We start from the raw sequence: 25,291 nt of genomic DNA on the forward strand, positions 1-25,291 counted from the left end.
ATTCAAAGTTTCAAACCCTCTATGTGTGGTCACAGAGGAAAAAGGCGGACTGTTGATCATTAATCGAGGATTTGCTTTTCTTTGCCCCTTGAATGACTATCTTAAGTGAAGCACAAGTGTTTTGTTTTTCAAAAATTTAAATTATTTATCATTTTTTATCCTTCTAAAAATAACTTATTTCCACAAAAATAAAAAAGGGTCATTTTGTTCCCTAGTAACCTCAAGGAACGAATTCACTGCTCTTGGATTTTAAAGGGGCTGATGTGTTGCTTTCAAAATTGGTGAATTCAGTGCTTTTTAAGATTTTAAAGTGTCGAATTCACTACTTGGTAACCTCAAGTCCAATTGACAAAGCCAAAGAAGTTTTTGGACACTGAGAACAAGTTTGTATAAATTGATCCTAACAATATGGGATTAGAATTTAACAATCAAATGATTCTAACAACAAAGGGAGATTGCTCTGTTGATTCGAGATGATCTCAGTTGTTGATTTTGGTTGCAATGTACATTGTGATAGTTAGGGTTGTTAATGGACGGGTTGGGGACAAGCTCGTTTTCACTTAATCTGGCCCTAAAAGAGTCAGGTTTTACCTTAGACCAGCCCTACGCCTTGAAGTTGAATGAACCTAAACCAGCCCCAATGGGGTCAGGTCCGGCTAGAGTTGATTTTTGGATTTTATAGAAGTATTAGATTCATGAACTTTCCAATATTGAATGGGTTGAAAATTTTGATCCCTAACCTACATTTTCCAACTCAAGATCAAGGCCTGAACCCAAAACCCTTGTTTTCTGGGCCGAGTCGGGTTAGTGTCCCAATTGACTCTCTAGTGTTTGTTGCACCCATGGTTTTAAAACTCGACCGAGACCTATCGTCGGACTCATCTTGGTACCGCCCAACAATAATATGGATGGATATACTTTTTAGGATCGAGACCTTTGAGATTTTCAAGACAATGCAATCTCCTCTGTTTTCATCCTCCAAACCCTATTTTTTCATTCTAAAATCAATTTTCAACCAAGTGAATCAAAGAACAAAGGAGTTTGTCCTTTAAATAAAGTCAAAAGATGAGATATTGTGGAAATCTTGGACGAAATGGTGAGGTTTTGTTGAAATCTTCATTTCTCTTCAGATTTTTTTTAAATGGTTTAAAACCATGGTCTCAACAAGATGACTCGTTCGAGACAACTCGGTATCGATCATGGACGAGACGTAAAAACGAGTTTTAAAACCATTACTTGGACACTTGGACCGCATCATCAAAATTCCAAAGCAAAAGAAAAAGCAAAAAAGGAAAGAAAATGTAGAAGAAGCCAAAATTAAATAGAAACAAAAATACAAAAACATCACAAGCAGATTATGTTGTCTCTTTGATGATAATCAGTAAAATCTATGGCATCTCTTCTTTCAATTTCTCTGACGTTGATGCTGTCATGTTCTATATGGAGCTCTGCAGCTGAAAGGTAAGAAGCCATCTCATTTCTCTTCCTACTCTTCAAGTGATGGGTGGTTCCAATTTAATTTAAAATATTCAGTAATTTGAGACGCAATCTGTGGTTTATTGATATGGGTTCTTGTTGGAATGCCACGAAAGATTTAGTTTAAATGATAGTTCTCTTCGATTTAGAAATCTGGGTTTCTAATCTTTTCTTTACTATTTTTTATTTTCAAATCTTTTGGTTGAAATGCTGGAAAAGATATCATTTTTGTTGGTTTTGAACTGAGATTTGTCTTAGTTTGTGTTCTTGCAATTATTCTTGTAGATTGTGTATGGGTTTATTTCTAATGTATATAAGTTTAGGGTCTCTAAACAGAAATATTATGAAATTTATATAGATAATTGAAACCCAGATGTTGATTTCTTTTGTAATATTCAAAATTCCAAAATGGAATTGTTCTCAAATAGAGGTTTCCCCCAGTTTGTGTAGAAGAGAAATTGAAGTTGATTACTTATAACATGGGTTTTTTCATTGAACTAAAAGATGGCTAATTCTAGAAACTGTTTGATTCTTATTTTTGGTTGTTCATCCTGAAATTCGAGCTCTGAGCTTATGTTTTTAGGCTGTTGTTTTTGGTGGGTAAGATGAGGGCAAACCCACAATCACATGGATATGGTTTAGTGTCTAAGCTTGATTCTATTTAGGATGAAAAAAAAAGGCAAAATAAGATTTTTTTTTACTTTTATTTTTCTATGGATAGAAGTATACTTGTATGTACGTTGAAGATCAATCGAATTCTAAAATTTTAAAAGGATAATGCCACACGGGGCAGGATATGAAGATGGAAATATTGAAGAATAATTTTTTATTGATCAAATCCCTTCCCCCCTTCCCCCCCTCTTTTACAAGATTTCTTTTTAACATTTAGATTCTTTCACGTTTTACTTTATTTTCTAAGGTAGATTCTCAAGTGTTAGTCTAACATTCATGAAGTATTTACATTCTATAATCTACCATACCTCACATATAAAGAATCTATAAGATACGAAGAGGGACTTACTGGCATAAATCCCGATCATTCATTTCATTTAGTTCATGCTGGGGCAATCCCTGGTGGCAACATGTTGCAACAGAACCAATTGTCACATGAAGTAGACAACGATCAGCTAGGGAATCTTCTAGAAATGACGGAGGGAAATAATGCAAGTATTTATTATGTGAAATTTGAGATATAATAAATACTATAGAGCGATCAACTTACATCAACCAATTTAGCTACTCAAGCCATGGTAATCCTAAGTTCATATTTGAGCGGTTTCTGAACAAATTGTATCCTAATGTTCTTACATCGAACACAATTTGGAGCGGCCATTGCTCTGTATGTTTTGTGGGATTTTATGGAATATCTAGTTTTAAATGTTGTCTATTACCTAGTTAGAATATGAATAGGTGTCTTTTGGTTGGGTAAGCTGGACTCAAACCGATGACCTCAAATTTGCTTTCCAATGTATCAAACAAACTGAGCTATGGGTCTAAGCTCAAGGGGTCTGGTTCCTCTTGTAGCTATTTAATATTGATTGTCTAGAACCAGTGCTTTTTAAATGTTATCTTTTCCTATGTGGAACTTGAATAGGTGACTGGTTCCTGTTGCAGATGCTTAATCTTGATGGTCTAGAAAACAGTGCTTTTCTTTGTGAGATGATTATACTTCTGTTTCTTTAATCAACTTAGATATTATGAGATTTTTGTAGTATTTTTGGATTTCTTCATGATCCGCTAAACATGCGAAATCTCTCATAAATTTAAAGGAAATCAAAGATGCATATTTAAGCAAAAGAAGTGCAACTTGGATGTTTGTTGTCTGATGAGGAAATGATCTTAACTATTTATATGAGTATATCAGCCTCATGATACAGTTACAGGAAGGAATTGAGAACAAAGACCGAGATGAACCAGCAGCCCATTATACAATTGGGCAATTCAACTCGATCCACCCGAATTAACCCCTCACAAGTTACCCAACTCTCCTGGCGACCAAGGTTAGGTATCTCTCATTTCTCACTAGGTTACTTATGACATATGAGGATGTTTAGTGTGTGTATCATTCCGATCAAGTGCGATTATGCGTTTATTGTTAATGGTCTTTGATCAACTTTAAAGCGTATAAGCTAACAATATGTTCCATTTTTTATCTATATGCCTTGTTTGGTTGTCTTGACAATGTATTTTTTTTCTTTTCTTGAGGCAGGGTGTTCTTGTATAGAGATTTTCTCTCTGATGAGGAGTGTGACCACCTTATTTCTTTGGTAGTTGACGTGTCTCTCAGAAAATGTTAAACTTCTTGTGCTTACACTAGTTCTCAAAATCTGTCTTTTTGGCTCAGGCACATGGCAAGATAGAGAAGTCTTTGGTGAAAGAAAATGATACAGGGAAGATTGTTAATGGAAATCTACTTACAAATTCTGTGACACCCTTGGATATAGAACAAGTGAGTTTTCTTGTTTTTCACTTCATGAAAATAATTGGGTCTTCGCTATTCCTGTTATTCTCAGATGATTTATTGTTACTAGATAAAACTAGAAGGAGTAAATTCAACACTAAAATTATGGGGGATACATTAGAAACTAATTATTTTAAGATAAGTACCAAGACAGAATGTAAGGAGTGTAACTATGGTAAGGAAGCTTCTAGGGAGTATGTGATCCATAAAACTAGTGCTGCTTGGGTGGATGCAGTGGAGTAGCACTTCTGGAATGGTATGTGATCTACGTGTACTGATAAAACTAAAGATACAAATTTATACGACGGAAATAAGGGTAGACATGCTTTTTTGTGTTGAATATTGGGTTGTCAAGAACAATGTCTTCATAGATAAAGTGTAGCAGAGAGAAGGATGTTGAGATGAATGAGTGGGTAGGCTAGGAAAGACAAAATCTAGAATTAGTATATTCAAAGAGATTTAGGAGTAGTTCCAATATGAGATAAAATAAGGGAAAGTCATTTGAGATGGTTTGTATACGTACAAAAAAGACCTATAACAACAATGATGAGAATGAATACTTTGGTGCAAGTTGTGGATTCTAAAAAGACAAAAGATTGAAAATGACATGGATGGAAGTAATAATTAAAAAGATAAACATTCTTTGTCTGAAGTATGTTCATGATAGAGCCATATGATGAAATAAGATTCATGTTGTCGACCCAAGGAATTGGATACGGTGTAAACGATGACGATGCTTGTCAACACCATTGTAGAGAATTCATTCCAAATCACTATCAGTAAGACCATTAAGGCTTGACCATCAGTAAGTTCTCATGATATATCTGCTTCATCGACGTCCCTTTGGACTACAACTTTTTATTGCCATAAAGGATAAAATCAAACATTTTTCTACTTTAGATCGCTGCTAAAAGTGATTAGTAGCAACCTAGTCATTCTCAAAAGAATGCAAGAAAAGAAGTCTATTCATGGAATGCAGTTGATGTGGCTATTGGCGAATGACTTAGTGATAGTGATATGTACTAATGGTAAGGGTTTGTTTAATGTGATCAAGCAGAAACTGTAATACTTGCATTCATGCTTGCGTGTATTCGTTCCTGAATATGTGTACTTAATAGTTTGATTCTTGTCACATATTTGGAACCTTCGTATATTAGTTCATCATTTGGTAGCATGAGACTTGAGCAATTTTTAATTTTTTTTATGGTTTGGTATCAAATAGGATGATATTGTTGCAAGGATTGAGGACAGAATTTCCGCTTGGACATTTATTCCCAAAGGTATTGTTCCTCAGTCACTGTTCTCGGAGTGTATTTAATTGAATTACCAAATGTTCTTCTGCCTTCAGAGAATAGCAAGCGTGTGCAGATTCTGCACTATGTGCATGAAGATACCAAGCAGCATCTAGATTACAATGGTGATAAAGCCCAGTTGGGTTCAAGTGAGCCTCTAATGGCAACAGTAGTGTTGTATCTTTCAAATGTCACTAAGGGTGGCGAGATTCTCTTCCAGGAATCAGAGGTAAGACCATGGAAGGAAGAAAAGAACCCATCTGGAATGTCTGCTTTATGATTAGTAGTTCGCTATTTTTATCTATGCACACTGCTCAATATGAGCTCTACTTTTTGCATACAGTTCAAAAACACTCAACCGAAGGACTACACTTGGTCCAACTGTGCAAAGACAGGTTACGCTGTGAAACCCATTAAAGGGAATGCGGTGCTCTTCTTTAATATCCATCCCAACACAAGCCCTGATGGGAGCAGCTCTCATGCCAGATGCCCTGTAGTTGAGGGCGAGAAATGGTGCGCCATCAAATTTTTCCATGTGAGAGCTATTGAGGGAAAGAAGGCTTCATTGGAATCAGAAAGCGGAGGGTGCACAGATGAAGATGATAATTGTCGCAGCTGGGCTGCTTTGGGAGAATGCCAGAGGAATCCCGTATACATGATCGGGACTCCCGATTACTATGGCTCATGTAGGAAGAGTTGTAACGTGTGTTAACAAACTCCACGGACATCGACTTATTCTTGTCTTTTGAGAGTGTTGTTAATGAATATTCATTAATAAATCAAAATTGATACTGAACGGTTTGTGCGTGTAGTCAGAGAATCTAACCTCCAAATATAAGCTTCATTAATGATATCTAAAGAGATTCCTCAAATTTTAATTTGGAATCCATGATAAAAATACTTGGACATTTTGAGGTCTAAACTCACATATAAACGTTGAAACATATTTTTGGGGGGCGGTTTAGATGTACTCCTCAACATTTTGGTGAATCTGAGTTATCCCCTACGTTTTCAAACTGATGGTATGCCTTCAACCTTTTTCTTCTCTAATAGGTTAATGAGAAACGGCCTATATGACATCATTTTCAACCTATAGAACCGAAAGCCCTTAAGTAATGTTTGTTCTTAAGGATTCATTGTCAAGATAAAATTTAAGATTAGACTTGAATGGGTTAAAGTGGAGTCGTCATGTGCACTGGATGAAATGGTAGGGGAAGTTGTGAGTTTAGTCCCACATTAATGGGGGTAGACGTTCAATACCTGGATTATAAGGGCAAATTAGATTCTATCATGTAGGACATGTTTTAAAGTCATGCAGGTTTCGGCCAAAACAGACAATATCCTACAAGTGTCAAGTCTCCAAAGGGTTTAATACTGATGGATTGAAGGACAAGTCCAACAACCAAAAATCAAGGAATCTTGTGGCTAGAGATTGGAGATGAAGGTATTTAGGTCATTTTTTGTTAGTCTTATCGAGACTTTTTTAAGTGATTGGATTAGAGGAGGTGTGGGCCTCGTCGTGAGTCCAAGGACATGCACCATTGGATGGATGTCCCTCTAGTCCAGGCACAGGTCATTCTTCATGATATTAACATCTCTCATAACTCTAGATTCTTTTTGACTTTGACTATTATATATATATTGGACTACGTCGAGGGTGGCTAAGGAAACTTGGTGGCCAAGCATAATCCCAAATTAACTTAAAAATGCCATTATAATATTCTCTCAATGTCTCTTCAAAAAATTAATAACATAAGTAACTGATGAGAAAGTATATGTTATAATGGCAGCAATATCGATGGTGGGTGAATTACTCCTACCTTCTGGCTTTTGGTAAATATTTGAGATACTTAACACCATGATTTTGACTAATGTAACCGTTATCGTTTAAATTTAAAAATTAGAACAAACCCAAATGGAAAAAACTTTGAAGCGGGCAGCCCACTTCTCTATTGGATTACACGTGGCGTTTCCAAGGATGTATTTCAAATTTTGGTGGAAATGTAGGGGCAAACGTCATTTGCCTTGTAACCAGGAGGGTTCCTTCTAATTTTGAAGCAAAGTCAGACTCAACCCAAATCAGCAAATTGATGATATAGTTGGAATATTCAATTTTATTTGCTAACTTCAAGAGAGAGAGAGAGAGATTACCGTAAGAGGCAAGTTGATGATGTAGTTGGAATATTTAATTTTATTTGCATTTGCTTCAGTTACATAATATCAAGTTGCCAACTTTATGCATTAAAAACCAATCTTTCTTGAATTCTTCAAGCAAGAAAAACACCAACAAAACCTCTTTTCATATTTTAATTTCTTTGACCTCATTTGTTTTTTTAATCTCTGCATAATGATAAGCATCATCACCATTGCCCTCAAAATCTTATCCCAAAAATTTGGAGGCCAAATGAAATGATCTTCTTCCATTCAATCCTATTGAAAACTATGTCTTTTATTAATTCAAGTGCATCGACGATAGGGGACAAACATCACTCTATGGGCCCATCAACAGAACTCATCAATCCTATCGAAGCATCTACAAATCATTAGGAAAACTTACAAGAAAAAAAAAAAAAAAAGCAAACGCCCAATCCAAGTTCCAACCCAAAGAAATTGGATTCTAAGGGAAGCAATGAACTTCGTTAGAGCGGATCATATGTATTGTATACGATCCATTAATCAAGATTCCACCTTTTTGATAATTTCTCTCCTTTTCTAAATGAAAGCCGAATAAAAAAAGGAGAGAAAAAAAAGTACAAATCCAAATAATTATTAATATATTTCACAAATAAGTTTAGAGAAGCATCCCTTTCAAACTACCAACAGTTCAAAACTATACTCCAATCTTAACAAATCCAACTTTTCTCTCTTTATTTCATGCACTGCAGACAATTCCATCACTAAAACCACAAAACAAGAATTTTAATAGAGAGATCCAAATTAACAAATATGGTATTTACTATAAACAATGAACTAAAAATTTACTCTCAAAGTTGGGTCCCTGCGAAATCTTTGACAGTAAACCCGACTTTTTCGAACTTTCCTTTCTCATTGCTTTCTCTGAATTTCAGATAATCTAAGCAAACAAATGGTTTGTAGATCCTTGGGTTTCCTTCACCTACCACTTCATCAGGTGCCAAGATCACCTTCTCATCCTCAAAACACCAAAAGAAAGCAAGAGACAAGCGGTTTAAATACTGCCTTAAAACAACCCGGTGTTCGGATGATCTTAATCTTCCATTACTCCAAGCTTGCATCATATCACCAATGTTTACCACCAATGTTCCTTCACATGGACTTATGTCCATCCATTTCCCTTCCTTTGATCTCACTTGAAGCCCACCAATCTCATCTTGGTAAACAATTGTTATACAACTCATGTCTGTATGCATTCCAAGCCCTTCGACATCTTCATCTTCCACGCAGTCTGGCGGTGAGTAGTTGTTTATCCTCAAATACCCATGACACTTACTGAATTCAGATTTAGAGTACTTGCTTTCAAAACCGTCTCCCAAACACATCAATACAAGCTCCACGACCCTCTTCGATAAAACAGTCATCTTGTTCCCATATTCTTGCAATGTCTCACTATCATCAGAGTAAAAAAGAAAAAAAGGCAACTGAATGTGAGCAAATATAAAAACAGACAGTAAAGAGTATAAAAGGGGTCCATGGGTTAGTGAAATGTTACCTAAATTCATAATTCGGAGGGTTAAAGAGAACATCAGCGGAACTCTTAGCAGAGGCAAAGAAGTCTGGTCCGCACACGCGGATGCTCTCGAAGAAAGGTGATGCTATGAAATGAGGCGTGTAGGTTTTTATAGATGAAGATGGGCCAAGGTTGAGTTTCAAGTCTATAGGAAGACTGAAGAGTTGCTTAGAGAGAGAGTGAATTTTTCTATAGAGATCTCTGGAGATTCCATGGTTGGTGATGTGAAAGAAACCCCATTCTTGGCAAGCTTCACAGAGAGAGGAGAGAGAAGAGGGGTTCAAAGGCTGATTGATGTCTAGCACAGGAAGTTGTATACAAGTCTGAGATCCAGACATTACTATCTAGAAAAATGAGAAATGGGTTGGTTTGTTCAGATGGTTTGAGGTGTTAAATAGCTAGATGGATTGACATAGAGAGAAAGAGTTTAGCTTATTTAAATCTATATATATATATATAGATATATATATTTCAACTGTTCATCAGCATTGATGGGAAGTTGGAGACCAGAGATGTGGTACCAAGTAATCCAAATTAACATACATACACATATATATATACATGTACATATCATATACAAATACTGAACTACCATGGCCATGGTTATTAAATGCAATTGCAGATCATCTCAACCGACAAAAATAACTACAATGCATTAACTGACATTTGCTATAGTAAAAATGACCTTGGCCATAGCAAACCCCTATAAATGTATTTTATTATAATATTATATAGCTTTTTTAACTCCCTTTTATGGTTTTCTTTAGATATTAACATTAATATATATACATAGAAAAAGGACAACTTGTATTGTTATATAATACTACAATAAAGCTTCAGAAAACACATTGGAGTTGATGCCAATGTTGAGACAGAGGTTTGGTAGTTATTGAGAAGACAATTGTGGAGTTTAATTATGTGAAAAAAGTCAATGAAGGGAGGCTTGATTAGTTAATTTGCAGGTAAACGAGGCAGCACCAGCCAGGAATGATGGAGGTTGCTGGTCATCTGAACTTGGTTAAATTCTGTTATTGCATGGGTTTTTGAGCTTAGATTCTTCTCGATAAAGTGTTGACCAGTCCCATTATTTTGTCCACTATGCAGATATGACAAAAAAAACAATAGTTTAAGATTACATTGTCCTTGTGGTGGTGTAAAATGCCACTGTTTGACCAAAACTAATCACACTAGATCCTCTAAAAAACTATTACTACTAGCCCTACAATCTAATAATCCCTAGGGATCTTCAAAATCATTTTTGATTAAATGATAATAAATCTGGTGTATGAACCCTTTTTTTTTGTTTCTGTTTCTTATAAGATTACAATGTCAGCAAGCAAGAAAAAGTAAATATTTCAGTTATAATGTATTAATATTTCAAACCCTGAGGTGGTTTTCTCATTGTTCATGATTCAAAATTTTGTGCTGTTTCAAAATGTTTTGGCAGAGCATTCCAGTTTTGACCAAGACATGAATGAAAAATTTGTCGGTTTATGGCCTTAACTTGAGTTATATTTGGATTTTCAAGTTAAGAAACCCTAAAATTTGTATTGTATTTTCTCAGTTGTCATCAATAAGAATTATTATTGCCGCCCGTGGACGCAAGCAGGCTTGCTGAACCACATAAACCTTGTGGTCTTTTTTGTTTTCTCTGTTTAAATCTTCGTAGTTTATCAATCTTGATCAATCTAAGGGAGTTTTTTCTGCTACAAAATTATGATTTTATCTAGACCATCCCAATTTTTCTCCTTACCACAACATTGTATCAAAATGAGATTTTAGACCTAGGTCATGGGATCAACTCTCCTCAAGCCTTTACCACTTAGCTAAGTGGCACCTTTTGATTTTAGACCTTGGTGTCGCTAGCATTCCACTATTTGTTTGTGTACTTTATTCCGAGACATCCTTCTTCAAAGTGAAACCTTAATTAGATACCTTTATTGTAAAGGTGTCTATAAAAAATAAAAAAAATTGCAAAGGAATTGGATGCTTAAAAGAGAGGAATCTCAACACTTAAATTACTCGACATTCAGCTTTTTGAACAAAGCCATTTTTTTTTTCCTTTATGCGGCAGAAGGGCACAAATTTATGTATTTGAATTTTAAATAAGCGACACTTATGACATTGTTATTTCCCAAAATTTATAGAACAAGTTTTTCAAGTAGCTAACATATATCAATTAGAAAATAAATAAACAGAGGTTATCTGTTTCAAATTCCTCAAACTGCTACTTTAGTGACAGCAAAACTCACCAAACCAAGAAAAGTGATATTGGGGCAGGGATAAGAGCATCCTAAAGAAGTAGAAAAGGTACCATTCATGGTCAGTGATCTCTCGCCACTTATGAGGACAGAACCACCCCAGAAACCAAAGAAGTTCAGGGTTTCTGCAATAGCCATAACCATAATACCATAACAATGTCTATTGCACGCTAAATACCTTTGTGTAAGGGTTTTGATGGAAACAACCATTCTGGGCTGTTTCCAAATAAATTTGGGACGACTTTTATGTTATCCTTAAGACATGAAAGCAGAGGAAATGAATCCATGATAGAAAAAATGCAATCCTTTTGGTCAAACAAAGAAATGAGAAAACGGAATAGCTATTTCATTCTATTTTGGTTTGGCAAATCAATAACCATATTTACAAGGCTAGACGTAACTGTCATCACCTTGGTTAGGCATTGAGCATTTAACTGTTGTTAAGTTCCAAATATCCATGTAAACACTTGCATTAGAAACTGAGTACACATACTTTCAAAAGGAAATAGAGAACTACAGAATAGACCATTTTTTATCGTCAAATGTTCATGGACCATCAAGACTTAATTGTAGAGACTTTATAAATATCAATTGTTCATAAAAAGTGATCAATATTGTTGCTATAAAGAATCATACCTGATTAGAGCTACCTATAAGGTAAGGAATCCAATCTGAACATTCATCAAATTGATCACACTGTCAGAGCCCATGGTATCCATTTCTCATCTTGCGACAACAGCGAGAATAGACCCTTTGAAAATGCTGAGAAGGCGACCAATGGATGTATGAATAAATGGTGGTGTAAATTCCAGTTGTCTAGGCCCCCATGTAGCTAGCTCTTAACAATTTACTATATAAAAAAAGTGGGACCCAAAATGAACAGCATCATTCCCACTCAATTCTTGATGGTGGCTTCGATGTACTGTCTCGAATGAATTGGTCCACACCTCTACAACCATTGCAAATCTTCCGGGCCACATCATCAAGAAACTTGTGCTCAAAATAGAACTTGTTTTCCAAAAAGAAAAAGAAGAGGATAAGAGAGCAATAATACACATGGTTCAAAGTTCTGTTCTGGTCTGTTTCCGAATCTTTCGATGGAGCATTTCAGTTTTGGCTGAGACCAAAACAGCAAAAAAAAAAAAAAATTTGAATGTTTCAATCGAGTGCATCTCGATTTTTCTCTCGACTGAAACATTGCTTCAAGACAAGATTTTAAACCTTGGTAATACATATCACGCATCGATACTAATGAAAAAAACTTACAGGTGAAAGAAACTAAAAGCTTCCTCACTTGTGCAGTTGGGCGGTGTTTCTATTTTCTAATTAGTATTTATTACTTGCAATTTTATAATCGAACATGTTGCTGAAACATCAAGCACGAAATCATTGAAGTTGAGATAATTAGAGGAAAAAGTACATATTTAACAAGGTATATTGGCAGGAAATCTAATTGCATAAGCACTGGCCTTCCATCATTAGTGCTTTGAGTAGATTCAACATTTGATTCATAAAAGCACACGATGTGAAATCAAGTTTGTTAAACGGAAATAACATGCTCCAATGGGGTTCATAAAGACCACAAACAGGTTACAAAACAGCTAACTACACAGCTACCGAGCATGGAGCAGCATCAGTCGAATGAAAAATGCATTCTTATCAACTTTTATATATATTGGAAAAAGAAAATTGTCGCTCCTTGACATAAGACAACAGGGTAGGATAGGCTTTTGTTAGATTCGAACAAGGGTGGAAATATGCTTGAATTTAGGATTTAATGGGCTTGGAAAATAGAGTTAGGGGGGTAAGGGCGGTTTTTTTTATAGGTGATTTTTAACCACGTACTACAGAATTGAAGTTAAAAGGTGGGTGTAAGGGTAGCATGAATTTTGAGTTTAGGGTTTTTTTTATGGAAACCCATAACCCTGATAATAGATGAGTTCCACTCTTGAAGATGCCAACATGCATCCAAAACAATTAAGCTTCATTCTCCTTTCTATCATTCCATTGGAGCTAAAGTAACTACATCATATTTATGGGGTCTTGGAATTGCTTTACTTTGAGATCTTAGAAAACTCAAGTGCCAGCACAAGGAAACAAATATTCTATTAATTTATAGATCAATTAACCATCAAAAAGGACTAGTAAGAATTTATTACTTACTTAATGCTCAAATAAAATGAACAAAAAACTTTGCTAACAAGACTCTTAACTACAGAATTTACTAAAAATAGTAAAAAGGGAATTTACTATATATGGTAAGTTTGCAATTTTATTAGAAACAATAAAGATGAAAATTATTATTAAAGAAAACAAAGTAATTTATATACTAAAAATTGAAAATTATGAAATCGTTCCAGCCCTTGTGGGACAAGCCTTCCAGGTTTGAATTATCCCAAAAGTCCTCTTAATGAGCTCAATTCCAAGTCACTCACATTGCCAACAATAATGAAGGTGATATGGGTGGCTGAGAGGCATAATCTGCCACTCAAAACAGTGAGGTTTGAGTACAATTATCAATCAATTGTCTAAACCCAGTTCTTCTAATCCAATTAAACATAGCCATCTTAATGGGATCAAGTTTTTCCTATCCACAATTAAATATGATTGAAACAAACAAAAATATAAAAGATTCCAATTTTACTTCATTCACTAAAGAACTCCATAAAAAATAAAAAAATAAAAATTTATCCTTAAAGATTATCCACGAAAAAATTCATAAAGAACTAACCAGTCCCAAAAATTGAAGATCAACAAAACAAAAACAAATCAAACATAAGCACCTCAGGGTGGTACCGAAGCCCATATAACCCTCTCAGTGGCCACGACAGAACCCGGCTGATTCCTTGCCACAACTGAAAACCCATCCAGCAATTTCGCAACCTCGTCTCCATGGCTCATCCAAACACTCTGCTTTTCTCCTACTGTCTCCAAATCGAACAATTAGTACACTCTCTCCACTTGAATTTCCATTCTACCATACTCTCGCTTCTCTCCAACCCTAACTTCCCCATCAAGTTTCTGCACAATCAGTTGCATATCATAGGAAATCCCCAACACAAATATGCCCTTTTGTTTCAACATACTCGATGAATCCGTGTGGGAAGCTCGGTGCGCCACTGGTGTGAACTGATTAGGGATCTCCAGAGAGAATTATAACGCGAGGTTGAGATTATTGATGGATTTTGATAGGTGTAGTTTCAGAGATGCTGAGAGAGAGAAAGCTGTCGAATTCTTCGAGTGATGACGTGTGTGTACTGAGAAACAAAGGCGAGAACGAGAACTAGGTTTGATTTTGTGACTCTACGTCCCATATCTTGGGCTCCTGGTTCTTCTCTCTTCCTCTCCTTCTCTGCAACTTTGTTCGTTAAGAGAGAGACAAAGATGAAGAGGTTAGAGAGAGAAGGTTCCTTATGTTCTAACGAACAAAGCTGCGGGTTTGAATTGGCGGGAAAATCTCTGATCTTTCGATATAACCGTTTCCCCACGTGGCGTCTATCAAAGATGATTTTTCTAACGGTCTCTACTTATACACCTAAATAACTCACTGTACCCACCTACTTGGAAAACCCACCTTAGAGACATAATGTTTCATTGCACGCACTTAATTCTTATTTCTTTTGTCTAGACCCTATTTCAAAGTTGGTACAATTAGTCACTTTCACGAGTCCCTAAATTGAATTTCAAAAGGATAATATTCTATGATCTCTCGATTGCATTGAATTACACCTAATTAATAAATGTTGTGGTCTAACTGAAAATCAATTGACAATAAGAGAAGAGGCCCAAAAATTTATAAGAAGAGAGGTAAGGCAATGAGTGTTCAATACAAGACTAAACTCAACACGTCCCCACACAAGTGGTTGGACTGGGCCAAAACACATGGAGATGTGAACTAGGTGACGTGAATGAGAGAAATGCTGATACCAAGATAAGTTTAAGGGTTCAACTCAAAGTTAATTGGCAATGAGTGGCGAGGCCCAATAGCTTATAAGAAAATGGGCATTCGACGTGGGACTAAACTCAATATTAACTGATATGAGAGGGATAGACCCAAGGGCGAGTCCCAGAATACTCACTCTATTTATTTGTCATATTTGAGACTTGAGAGTAACGTCTTAGCGTTGATCTACAACTTTTACAAGACACTCCCAATCTTATAGAACCCTTTAACCTCACAATTGAAGGAATTGTTTTGAATTATTTTTGTTGGAATATTAGATAATTGAATTTGAAAATTCATTAATATTCATTGGGTATTGACCTTAGAGTAAAAATTAAATCCCGCCTTTTATTTATTTATTTATTTTTCTTTAGTTGAAGTGTTGTATTTGTCTTGTATTATTATAATCCCATATCGACTAGGAATATAATTGATTTGTAACTTTTATATAGTTGTATTTTTATTAGCTTTAAAGGTGATAGAGATAATGAATGGGCTTACACGTATATATGGTAATTCAAAAAAAAAATTCAAGTGAAATTTGGATCCATTGATCTAAAAACCTTAATGTATGTGCGCATGTAAGACTCACTATTTATTTTATCATTAAAGAAAAAATTCACTTTAAGACAGTGCTTCATGCATACCTCAACCTTTAATGTAAAGATAAGAATTTTCTATTGCATTCAATTCCGAAATCAATAATTTTCTTAAACTTCTTCTCTCTCTTTACATGAAAATCAATATCCAGTATCCAACAATTTTTAATATAAATCAAACAAACATCAAAGTATACAGAGATGAAACTTCGAAAAGGCTGATTGATAATTAAAATGTGTCACTTGATGAGAGCACTATATGGGTACTATTTAATCAAAGAGAACAATGAAAGATGCACAAAGATTTGATCACAAAACATTTTAATGTTTTAAAATGTTCTCGATAGAAAGTGCTTTATTTTTTCTCCTAAGAAAACATTACTTTGAAGAGAGATTTTGAACATTGATTATAAATTCAAGCACTTCCAGAATAGTTAGGTTAAGGTGTCCACTCCCTAAATTACAATACTACCTTAAATAGTGATTTGTTATATGTATCAATAATTTAAATGATAATTAAAAGATTAATGCTGACCTAAGTTGGGGATATATGCGGGACATCTTGATGTAGTGGTGTGTGCATGCCCATAGATGCATTTTCTCCAATATACAAGTAAAATGCATCTATGGACATGTGCGTGCCACCACATCAGGGTGTCCCCCGCTAAAGTCACTGCAACACGACTCTAATTAAAACAGTATCCACCATAAATTACATAATTATCTTAACTAATAGGTTATCATATTTCGAGGATGCAAATGGTGCAGGTCCAACAAGGTTGGAACATTGTTATAAAACTTGAAAAATCATCCCAAGTTGAGTCAACTCAATGACTCATAAATTGAATTTGCCAAATAAACATGCATAAATATCGATAATAAATTTAATAATATTTTTTAATATTATTAAATAAAGAAAAATATTTTTTATTTATTTATAAAATATTAAATATAACTGCATAACTCGGTTGGGTCCTAATCCAACACAGTGCATTTCCGATTTGACTTCATGAGTTTACTCAAGCGATCGAATTCGAGTCAACTAGGAAACCCAATTAAGTCAAGTTGGCTTAGCCCAATTTTGGGTCTACTCCAGAATTTCTAAAACTATGGGAATTGGCACAAATTTATCGGACTATTTGCAATATTTTCTTCCATTGTCATTGAGTAACGAAAAAATCCTATGGTTGAAAACTTTGTGATCATCAATCACGGACGGTCCATATTTTACATAGAAAATATCTCTCAAGTCAGAGAGTCATATTATAGAGGGTCCTGATTGATCGTTCAATTTGTGCACATTTTTTCTTTGATCGATGTTCATCTCGTGCACTTAGTCTCTGGATGTAGGTACAAAAAATAAATTAATATTTGACTCTTTTTAGTCTCAATGAGAGGAGAATAGAGAGAGAGAGAGAGATGGAATGCGAGGCACGACTGATTCACGATCTCTCTCCTTAAAAGTTTTAAAAGAGAGGTTTAGGACTCCACATGCCTTCTTAAGGTACTATCCGACATCAAACAACCCACCAACTGCATTTCTTTTCGATGCACACCTACAACATGCAATTAACATACTCTTATAATAATTATCTTATGTTGTGCTCCAACAAGTTGAGTAGATACCCATCGCTCAAATGATACAAACAATGACAATTGTGTTCGGGTTTTAATCATATTGATCTGTTTAATCCGATTATTAAACGGATTGTGTCACTAGTGTGTTATGTTGACTTATGTATAACCCAACCCATACATAATCCATTTAATGGTTGTAGTACATTTTTTGTGTGATGGAATTTGGTTTAAGTTTTGTAATAATTAATTTATGTTGGTGATACATTGATTTACACAGATTATACTCGTGTTTGTATTTGGATCGTAATTGTATTAGTGTTCGGGCAGTAACACTGATATGTTCATGGGTTAGATGTGTCAACCCAACCTATTTATTAATCGGGTTAAACGGTTCGTGTTATCTGTTTAATAAACAGGTCGGGTTTGGATTTAAGAATTTTTTTTTTTTTTTTTCTTTCAAAAGTGGGAAATCGTCATGTGTGGGACCCATCAAATGGTGGGTCCTACTCAACATGTACAAAGCACTAACCAGTCCCTCAAATATAAAACTTGCGATTAACGCTCAATATTTAAAAAAAAATGTGCTTTTCTTTCAGACTATTTCTCACTTATTAAAACTAAACTAAAATCACTAAGACTGTAGCCTGATCAAAACCTGCAAGTCACCTCCACCTTCTCTTTCAATCCTCTCTTGTTCTTCTAAATCTATGGTGAATTACAGCAAGGCTGCAATTGGGTCTGTTTCAAATCATCGAAATTAACACTAGTTCGATCGAATGGCCAGGATTCACGTTTGTCAATGATCATTGTGCTATGGGTTGGTTCAAACTTCAAAGAAGCTTTATGAGAGACTTTTGACAGAAAAAGAGAATGTATGGAGGGAACTGTTTCAAACGGTCTTCAGCAACATTTAACGGTTCAAATTTAAATCACATAAGTCAGGTAAGGAAATAAAAGAAAAGGGAACCGTTAGCTTTTTCACAACTCTTCCCAATTTGAATTTTTTTTTTTTTGGCTTTTAATTGCTCTCAAGCTGCAAGCTTTTGATGTTTTCTTGGTCCTTTAATCAACTTCAAAGCTCTGCAACTCTCCAATTTTTGCACTTTGAGCAGTAATGGCAATCCCATATATCAAAATTTATGGAAGGTTGTTTGCTTTGAGCCTCTGACCGATTCTGTTTTACGATAATTTACATATTTTATTGAAAAAAAAAAAAACAAGTTCTGAAGCCTTAGATGGAGAATTTCTTGAATCCTGGAGAGAATTATGAGATGGGTTATCAACCCTCTCCTTCTGGAAACCAAACTGATCAATCTATTATAGATACGACCGGGTATTCTAACATGAGTGGGGATGAGTCATTCGCATATTGCCGCACCAGCTCCGAGACCTCAGCTTTCTCAGAACCCATAGACGAGAATAGCTGTATTGATGAAGCCTCTCCTTTACGCTGGCCGATTGCCAAGTCGGTGACATGTAACCAGGCCGTCCTTTCCCGATTAGGAATGAAACAGCACATAGATGTCGTTGACGAGAACCCCAATCCATGTGAAGCCGCAGATTCAGGTTAGTTGATTTAGTTTCGTCTTTGTGTAGAAGAAACATTCTTCTCGTTTCAAGCTAGTGAACCCATTGGAACATTTTTTCTAGATCTTGAAATGATGAAAGAACGATTTTCAAAGCTGTTGTTGGGTGAAGACATGTCCGGAGGTGGGAAGGGTGTCTGCACAGCAGTCGCAATTTCAAATGCCATAACAAACCTGTACGGTAAGTTTTACATGAACTATAAGAAGAAATCGAAGATGGGTACGGTAAAATTGTTTCTATTCCTCCTTCTTGGTGCTTATGTTCGTTTCTGCAGCTACTGTTTTCGGTCAAAATTTAAGGTTAGAACCTCTAACTCCGGAGAAGAAGTCAATGTGGAGGAGAGAGATGGATTGTCTTCTATCCGTATGTGATTTCATCGTCGAATTCATCCCTTCTCAGAACCTTCAAGACAGGACAATAGTAGAGGTGAGAATTGACATATACATACAACTCAAACGTTTTGTAGATCTTGCTGTTTCTTTTCTCTTGACACAATTGATATTTTTCCTTTCAGGTGATGATGAGCAGACCCAGATTAGACATTTACATGAACCTTCCTGCACTGCAGAAACTGGACACAATGCTCTTAGTAAGAAAAACTTCTCACATTGCTATGGTTTCAACTATTTGTCTACCATAAAAAGATTTTTTTTCTTTTTCTGAATACAAGAAGTCGATACTGAATCAAAAGGATGTAAATTTCTATCGACAGGAAATATTAGAGAGCTTCCGAGACACGGAATTCTGGTATGCAGAACAGGGGAGTTTGTCATCAAATACAAGTAAATCTGGGTCATTTCGTAAGATTATTAACAGGAAGGAGGAGAAATGGTGGTTGCCGGTGCCATGCGTTCCTCCAGGTGGCGTCTCCGAGAAGTCAAGGAAACAGTTGCAGCACAAACGTGACTGTGCGAATCAAATTCACAAAGCAGCCATGGCCATTAATAGTAGTGTTCTTGCTGACATGAAAATTCCAGCTACATATATGGAAACTCTTCCAAAGGTTAGACATCCCTGCCAACCCAATGATTCTACACAAATTTTCATTTGTTTTCAAGATGGGATCACTAAATTTCTCAAGTAAGCCTGAGTCCTGACCATTATGTTTGATTTCAACTGATACTTAACTTCGGTTTTATTTGAAAATGATTCTAATTTTAGAGTGGAAGAGCTAGTCTGGGAGATCCGATTTACCGTTACATGACTACCACAGACAAGTTCTTGCCTGACTATCTTCTTGATTGCCTCAACATAACCTCCGAACATGAGGCACTTGATATTGCGGACCGTGTTGAGGCTTCTATGTACACATGGAGACGTAAAACATGCATAACTCACTCAAAATCCTCATGGGACATGGTTAAGGATCTCATAGGTGATGGTGACAAGAATGACAAAAATTACACACTTGCTGGTAGAGCAGAGAGTCTATTGTTATGCTTGAAGCAGAGGTACCCTGAACTCTCACAGACAACCTTGGATACATGCAAGATCCAGTACAACAAGGTACGTGTCAGTATGTATTTACGTATGTCATTATCATCAAAGACTGGTGTGTCCTTGCATTTTACATGCAAAAGAGCCTAATGGAGATCCATTTTGCAGGATGTTGGGCAAGCGATCCTAGAGAGCTACTCGAGGGTTTTGGAAGGTCTAGCATTCAACATTGTTTCTTGGATAGAGGACGTTCTGTATGTCGACAGTACCACAAAACGACAAGATCAATAGAATCTATGAACGAATTCAACTTCAAAGTTGAAATTTAAGACACGTTTATACTCTCTTGCTTCAATCTGTTTATGATAGGTAAACAAAACCAATCTGTTAAGCTGAGCAAGAGAAATATTTGTGTACATCGAGAAGCATTGCTAGTAGCTGGATTGACAACTTTCTGGGGCAACCCACTTAAGATTTTAAGCTTAATTGTACTCTAACAACCAGGAACCCAGATGGAAAAATTATAAATTCTCTCTGAAACATTTGATTTAGAATTTCAAATTTCGATTTCTCAATTAGAATTCAAAGCAAGATCATATTTTTCCACTAAATAACAGTAACATTCTTCTAGAATAAAAAGACACCATGTTTTCAGAGATCAGATATCACACCATGTTTGCGCTTCGGAGAGGGTTCATTTATTAGGCTTCTTCAAAGAACAAGATGTCCTAAATGCTTCAACCTGTGATTGGCATTTCAAGTAATCTCCTTTATTTTCATCCAAACATTTCTTCAGAGCTTCGACATCACAAGGAGACATAATTTTCTTTGCACCGCTGTCACCCGTCATCTTATCCATACTCAAAACCTAGAAATCACAGAATTCCTGAGTTTCAAATTCGACGAACCTGATTCTACTGAGATAAATCAACCAAATTAAAATACCACAAAGATCATATCGAGGCTAAACGTGAAAATCAATAGTGAATCTTCATGAATCCTAGTTGAAGCTAAATTAATTGAGCTTGGGCTACAAGTTTAGTTCAATCTAAGCAAATATCTTCACACAATGGTCTAAAAAAGAGGAATTTGGAAGAGAGGTTGAAATAGGACAAATGGCGTTCTGCAAAAATTGGAAAATTAAATCAAGAACAGAACAAGAGAAATCTAAAATAGAATCAAAATTTCGTAAAAATTGGAAATTTGAGATGAAAAAAAAAGGGGAACAAAAGAGGGAAATCTGCAGGAATTGAAATTACAAGAAATTAAAGCTATAAATAAATATGTTCAGATCTTTATGAAGGAAATCACATACTTACTGATAATCAAAAGAGGGAATTTTGCAGTATCTGTGGCACTGGTTTCGTGAACCATAAACCCCTTTTTTCTATTACTATTAGCACGCCCGATTGACCCTGGTCGATCGTTCACGACTAACGAGAAAACGTTTGACGGCTCTCGCGCTCAAAAACATCATTTTCGAATGACAGAAATACCCTCAGTTAGCTGCTTGAACCAGGTTCAAACTTCCATTTTTCTTGAAATTCAACTTTTACCATAAACGATTTTCCACCACAGGAGGGAAAATATTTTTCATCCCAACCTGGAAAAAAACTGATTTTTTCCAACTTCTTCTGTATTCTCAAACACTTACCTCCACCATAAAAACTAAAAAACATTCTCTTTTTAAACATTTTTCCCAAGTTTGATGAAATTAGTGGAATTCATTTTCCTACATAATTTGTTTTCCCAAAGAATTCATATCCCATGAAAATGAATTACCTTACAATGAATAATGTTGGTGGGTATCTTAGTGTTATTAATCTTTAGGAGAATTTTGTGTGTGTATGTGTGGATTGAGGGAAATGAAGAGAAAAGAAACCCATTAAAAGAAAAGAAAGCAAAGGAAAGAGAGAAGAAATCTAGTTTCTTTCCATATTGTTTGGTTTAATAATAGAAAATTTTAAATTTGGAGAGAAAAAAAGGGTAGAGTTGTAATTTTTAGTGCTCTTATTAATCATGAGCATTTCTTTTCGCTCCATTACAAAGGAAAAACTAATTCACTTTTTCTTTCCTCACTTAACAATCCAAACAAGAGAAATGGAGAGAAACTCACTTTTTATCTTTTTTTTTTTCTTTTGTAAATAATTCTCACTTTGCATTTTTGCCGTTGTTTGGCAATCATTGAAGAAGTAAATAAATATATTAGGAAATAATTAAGAAATAAGTACTCTACATAAAATTAAAAGTAAATCATAATTAAAAAAGAAAACCCATCTTTTCTTCCAAATTATAATACTAAGGATATGCTACAATGATTGATTCAACCGCCATAATAGGTATAATTTTATGGTGATTAAACCCAGCTTTGCGTAAAAGATTATCCCATTCTTGTTTGGTTCTTTCTTTTCCTCCCATAAGCATCATCTCCATCTCCATACTCAATCTTGCAGAAGAAAACTTTGGCAAGTTCTCCACAACAACTACGTTTTCGATCAGGATCCCTTTTGATGGTAGTGCCTTCTTGCACTTGTTCAATATCTTTAGGCAGTCCGCATCCTCGTAGTTGTGGAGGGTAGACTGCATTAGCATTTTAGATTTTAGTATGAAATTAGTATGTATGGAAAGACATAAATGTCCGAACCTCGATAACTCTCATATTACAACACCCCACTTGTCGCTATGTTCGGGCCCTTGTGGGTCTTTAAATATTCATAAACTTCAGGATTATTAAACCATTTTCCATGTATAAGAACATGTTAAATCCTCATTTTGACTCTAAAATGTACAATTAAGCTTGAACTAATCCATTAGCTAACGTCCAAGAGGAAGTAACCCAATAGTGAGAGAATCTTCTATATGCACATACAGACATTTATGCATATTTTTATACAAATAAGAGATATTATATTACCTAGTCAAAATTTTTACTATAGCCCACCTATAGATGAATTTATGTATAAACACACAAAAATGAAAGACACATTAATTCATTTCTCCCTTCATCCCACTATTTCTCTCTCATGCCCTCTTTCTACTTTCTGTTTTTCTCCCTCTCTAGTTGGAGGTAAGTAATGGGTTCACAGAAGAAAAATCTTACAAATAAACAAAAATTATCCCAATTTCTCTAAGCTTATTTCATTTTATAATTGGTGTGTTATAAAAAGAAAAGGTGGTATGGCAACACAAGTTTGGGGTGTGAGAAACTTACCTTCATTAAAACAGCATCTGCACTGGGTACAGACATGAACATGTCACCATCGACAAAATGTACCTTAGTGTCCATGGTGACACTGTCTATAACATGTCTCAAATCCATAACAGTGCACTTCACATGAGGGAATGCTCGGCTATTGCCTTAGCAGCGGCACCTGTGTTCCCCCCAACGTCCACGATGGATTTTACACCTTCTAGAACATTCTCCCTCATAAATAAATCCAGACACAATCGCCTTGATCATGCACATAGTGTGACTCCTCATTGCGTCGTTAACCATCTTATTCTGATCAGGTTCCTTCTCTATCTTCTCATACAATGACTTCCCATACGTCGCTTCCCAATACACCTTCGTTCCGTCTAAGCTATCAATGACATGACCCCAAATTGAAAATTCCCGGGATGGGTTTGCAACATTACATAAGGGACTAGGCTCTTTTCGATCCCTTTAACTAGGATTTTCGACACTGGGGTTAACCTGAATTTAGTTTCCTTGGTTATCTCATCTGTTGAGGCTGTAAAGAGTTTCATGTGTACTAAGTACCTCATAACATGATGGAATCAATCCATCGATACGAAATTGATAGGTAGCTTAATTGCAAGTTGAGGCAATGTGATGGGGCCATGCTCATGGATTATGTCGGGGATCCCAAGCTAAAGCATGCACCTCAACATGATTGTCAACATGTGCTTCCATACCTGTGCCTGAGCTCTAATCTCTTCTTCATCTTTCTCAACATGCTCTCGGTCTGTCTCAAGGATGTTCATCTCCTTAGCTCCCCAAACACCTTTGCAACTCATGGATTGGTTGAGAAAACAAAGTCTTCTATGTCACCACCATCTTAATATTTAAAATCAGCTTTGTTTATTATCTTAAACAATGCCGGCCTTACCAATTTTATGATTTTTCTTGAAATCCTGGAATCAGGTCAGAGTTGATTTTTTGTTTCTGCCCGATTTTGACTTCCCACTTCATAGGGAAGTGTTTTTTAGGAAGTGGGCTAAAAACTGCAGTAGCAAACACTCCCTAACCTCCGCTTTGGCCTATGCTAAGTGAGTCCATTAACAGCCATAATCACAACTATTAAGAGTCGGCTCTACATACTCATATTTTGTAGTTGTACTTGCAGTTGTAAGGAAGCTATCTGAGTTGATTAATGCAGTAAGAACTGAGTTTGTTCCTAACTTGATTAATGCAGTAAGAACAAGATGAAGCCAAAAACTGTTTTATAATTTCTATTTTCTCATTTGTGGATACTAAGCAATGGGTGGTATAAAAGCGTCGAGCAAATAGTGGTTATACACAAGGATAAGGAACGCCTACCTCTCAGTCGCAGCATTTCATAGATTGAATGAACCAACGATAATGGGACCTTTTCTACAGCTAATCAAAGGTGGTGAAGTCTCTTTAGTGTCAACATTCAGATCAATGAACCTCATGTAGACTGACTTGACCAATCATTATCATCATCATCATCAAAGTCTTATCCCAAGGATTTAGGGTCTAACTAAATGAATCTTGTTCCTCCATTCCATTCTGTCTACAGCCACTTTATTATGAAATACTGAAAATCGAAAATCTTCGCAACCATAACCACCAATTGGTAACCTATCTAACAACCAGCCCCAACCAATGGTTGTCACACTTTCGATATGTTACAAGAATTAATCAAAGTACCTGCTACAACACAACATACAAACATTAATCAGATTACATTCAAATTTTTGAGAAATA

General features: G+C 35.7%; 3 protein-coding genes, 1 long non-coding RNA gene and 1 pseudogene across 9 annotated transcripts; 2 read left to right on the top strand and 3 right to left on the bottom strand.

Annotated features, from left to right (window-relative positions):
* Positions 1–1,258: 1,258 nt before the first annotated feature.
* On the top strand, positions 1,259–6,038 carry LOC147389788 (putative prolyl 4-hydroxylase 7). 5 transcript variants are annotated; one of them, XM_086418055.1, is made up of 7 exons: positions 1,259–1,461; positions 3,360–3,481; positions 3,682–3,743; positions 3,821–3,925; positions 5,160–5,217; positions 5,286–5,458; positions 5,573–6,038. In XM_086418055.1, exons 1-7 carry the CDS (start codon positions 1,391–1,393, stop codon positions 5,939–5,941), a joined length of 960 nt encoding a protein of 319 aa, XP_086274181.1. In that variant the 5' UTR covers positions 1,259–1,390; the 3' UTR covers positions 5,942–6,038. The 5 variants fall into 5 exon arrangements, with proteins under 5 accessions (XP_086274181.1, XP_086274180.1, XP_086274183.1 ...); XM_086418054.1 differs by having other exon boundaries at positions 1,260–1,461; positions 3,354–3,481; XM_086418057.1 differs by having other exon boundaries at positions 1,260–1,461; positions 3,360–3,476; positions 3,686–3,743.
* A 2,036-nt stretch (positions 6,039–8,074) lies between these two features.
* On the bottom strand, positions 8,075–9,570 carry LOC147389789 (2-oxoglutarate (2OG) and Fe(II)-dependent oxygenase superfamily protein). The gene is made up of 2 exons (XM_086419075.1): positions 8,918–9,570; positions 8,075–8,814 (listed from the first exon to the last, which is right to left on the bottom strand). Exons 1-2 carry the CDS (start codon positions 9,271–9,273, stop codon positions 8,214–8,216), a joined length of 957 nt encoding a protein of 318 aa, XP_086275201.1. The 5' UTR covers positions 9,274–9,570; the 3' UTR covers positions 8,075–8,213.
* An 8,505-nt stretch (positions 9,571–18,075) lies between these two features.
* Positions 18,076–20,704, top strand: LOC147389790 (rop guanine nucleotide exchange factor 3-like). The gene is made up of 7 exons (XM_086417870.1): positions 18,076–18,882; positions 18,967–19,083; positions 19,178–19,329; positions 19,418–19,492; positions 19,616–19,906; positions 20,065–20,409; positions 20,509–20,704. Exons 1-7 carry the CDS (start codon positions 18,552–18,554, stop codon positions 20,629–20,631), a joined length of 1,434 nt encoding a protein of 477 aa, XP_086273996.1. The 5' UTR covers positions 18,076–18,551; the 3' UTR covers positions 20,632–20,704.
* A 151-nt stretch (positions 20,705–20,855) lies between these two features.
* LOC147389791 (uncharacterized) lies at positions 20,856–22,070 on the bottom strand. Its single transcript, XR_015170477.1, has 2 exons — positions 21,660–22,070; positions 20,856–21,208 (listed from the first exon to the last, which is right to left on the bottom strand). It is a non-coding gene; the product is annotated as an uncharacterized LOC147389791 (long non-coding RNA).
* A 513-nt stretch (positions 22,071–22,583) lies between these two features.
* Positions 22,584–25,266, bottom strand: LOC147389792 (columbamine O-methyltransferase-like; annotated as a pseudogene). Its single transcript, XR_015170476.1, has 2 exons — positions 23,552–25,266; positions 22,584–22,920 (listed from the first exon to the last, which is right to left on the bottom strand). The product of XR_015170476.1 is annotated as a columbamine O-methyltransferase-like (transcript).
* Positions 25,267–25,291: the final 25 nt, after the last annotated feature.

Source organism: Akebia trifoliata, chromosome 12, assembly GCF_017979445.1.
Source record: "Akebia trifoliata isolate Shusen 1 chromosome 12, ASM1797944v1, whole genome shotgun sequence".
Classification (NCBI taxonomy): Eukaryota; Viridiplantae; Streptophyta; class Magnoliopsida; order Ranunculales; family Lardizabalaceae; genus Akebia; species Akebia trifoliata.

What these genes read in the sequence shown, in the direction of transcription:
- LOC147389788 (XM_086418054.1), top strand. Translation starts at nt 1,391, where the DNA reads ATGGCATCTCTTCTTTCAATTTCTCTGACGTTGATGCTGTCATGTTCT. An exon ending in GTGACCACCTTATTTCTTTG is followed by an intron (nt 3,744 to 3,820) that starts GTAGTTGACGTG and finishes TTTTTGGCTCAG; the next exon opens with GCACATGGCAAGATAGAGAA. An exon ending in TTGGACATTTATTCCCAAAG is followed by an intron (nt 5,218 to 5,285) that starts GTATTGTTCCTC and finishes TTCTGCCTTCAG; the next exon opens with AGAATAGCAAGCGTGTGCAG.
- LOC147389789 (XM_086419075.1), bottom strand. Translation starts at nt 9,273, where the DNA reads ATGTCTGGATCTCAGACTTGTATACAACTTCCTGTGCTAGACATCAAT. An exon ending in CCTCCGAATTATGAATTTAG is followed by an intron (nt 8,815 to 8,917) that starts GTAACATTTCAC and finishes CTCTGATGATAG; the next exon opens with TGAGACATTGCAAGAATATG.
- LOC147389790 (XM_086417870.1), top strand. Translation starts at nt 18,552, where the DNA reads ATGGAGAATTTCTTGAATCCTGGAGAGAATTATGAGATGGGTTATCAA. An exon ending in ATGTGAAGCCGCAGATTCAG is followed by an intron (nt 18,883 to 18,966) that starts GTTAGTTGATTT and finishes CATTTTTTCTAG; the next exon opens with ATCTTGAAATGATGAAAGAA. An exon ending in GCAAGATCCAGTACAACAAG is followed by an intron (nt 20,410 to 20,508) that starts GTACGTGTCAGT and finishes TCCATTTTGCAG; the next exon opens with GATGTTGGGCAAGCGATCCT.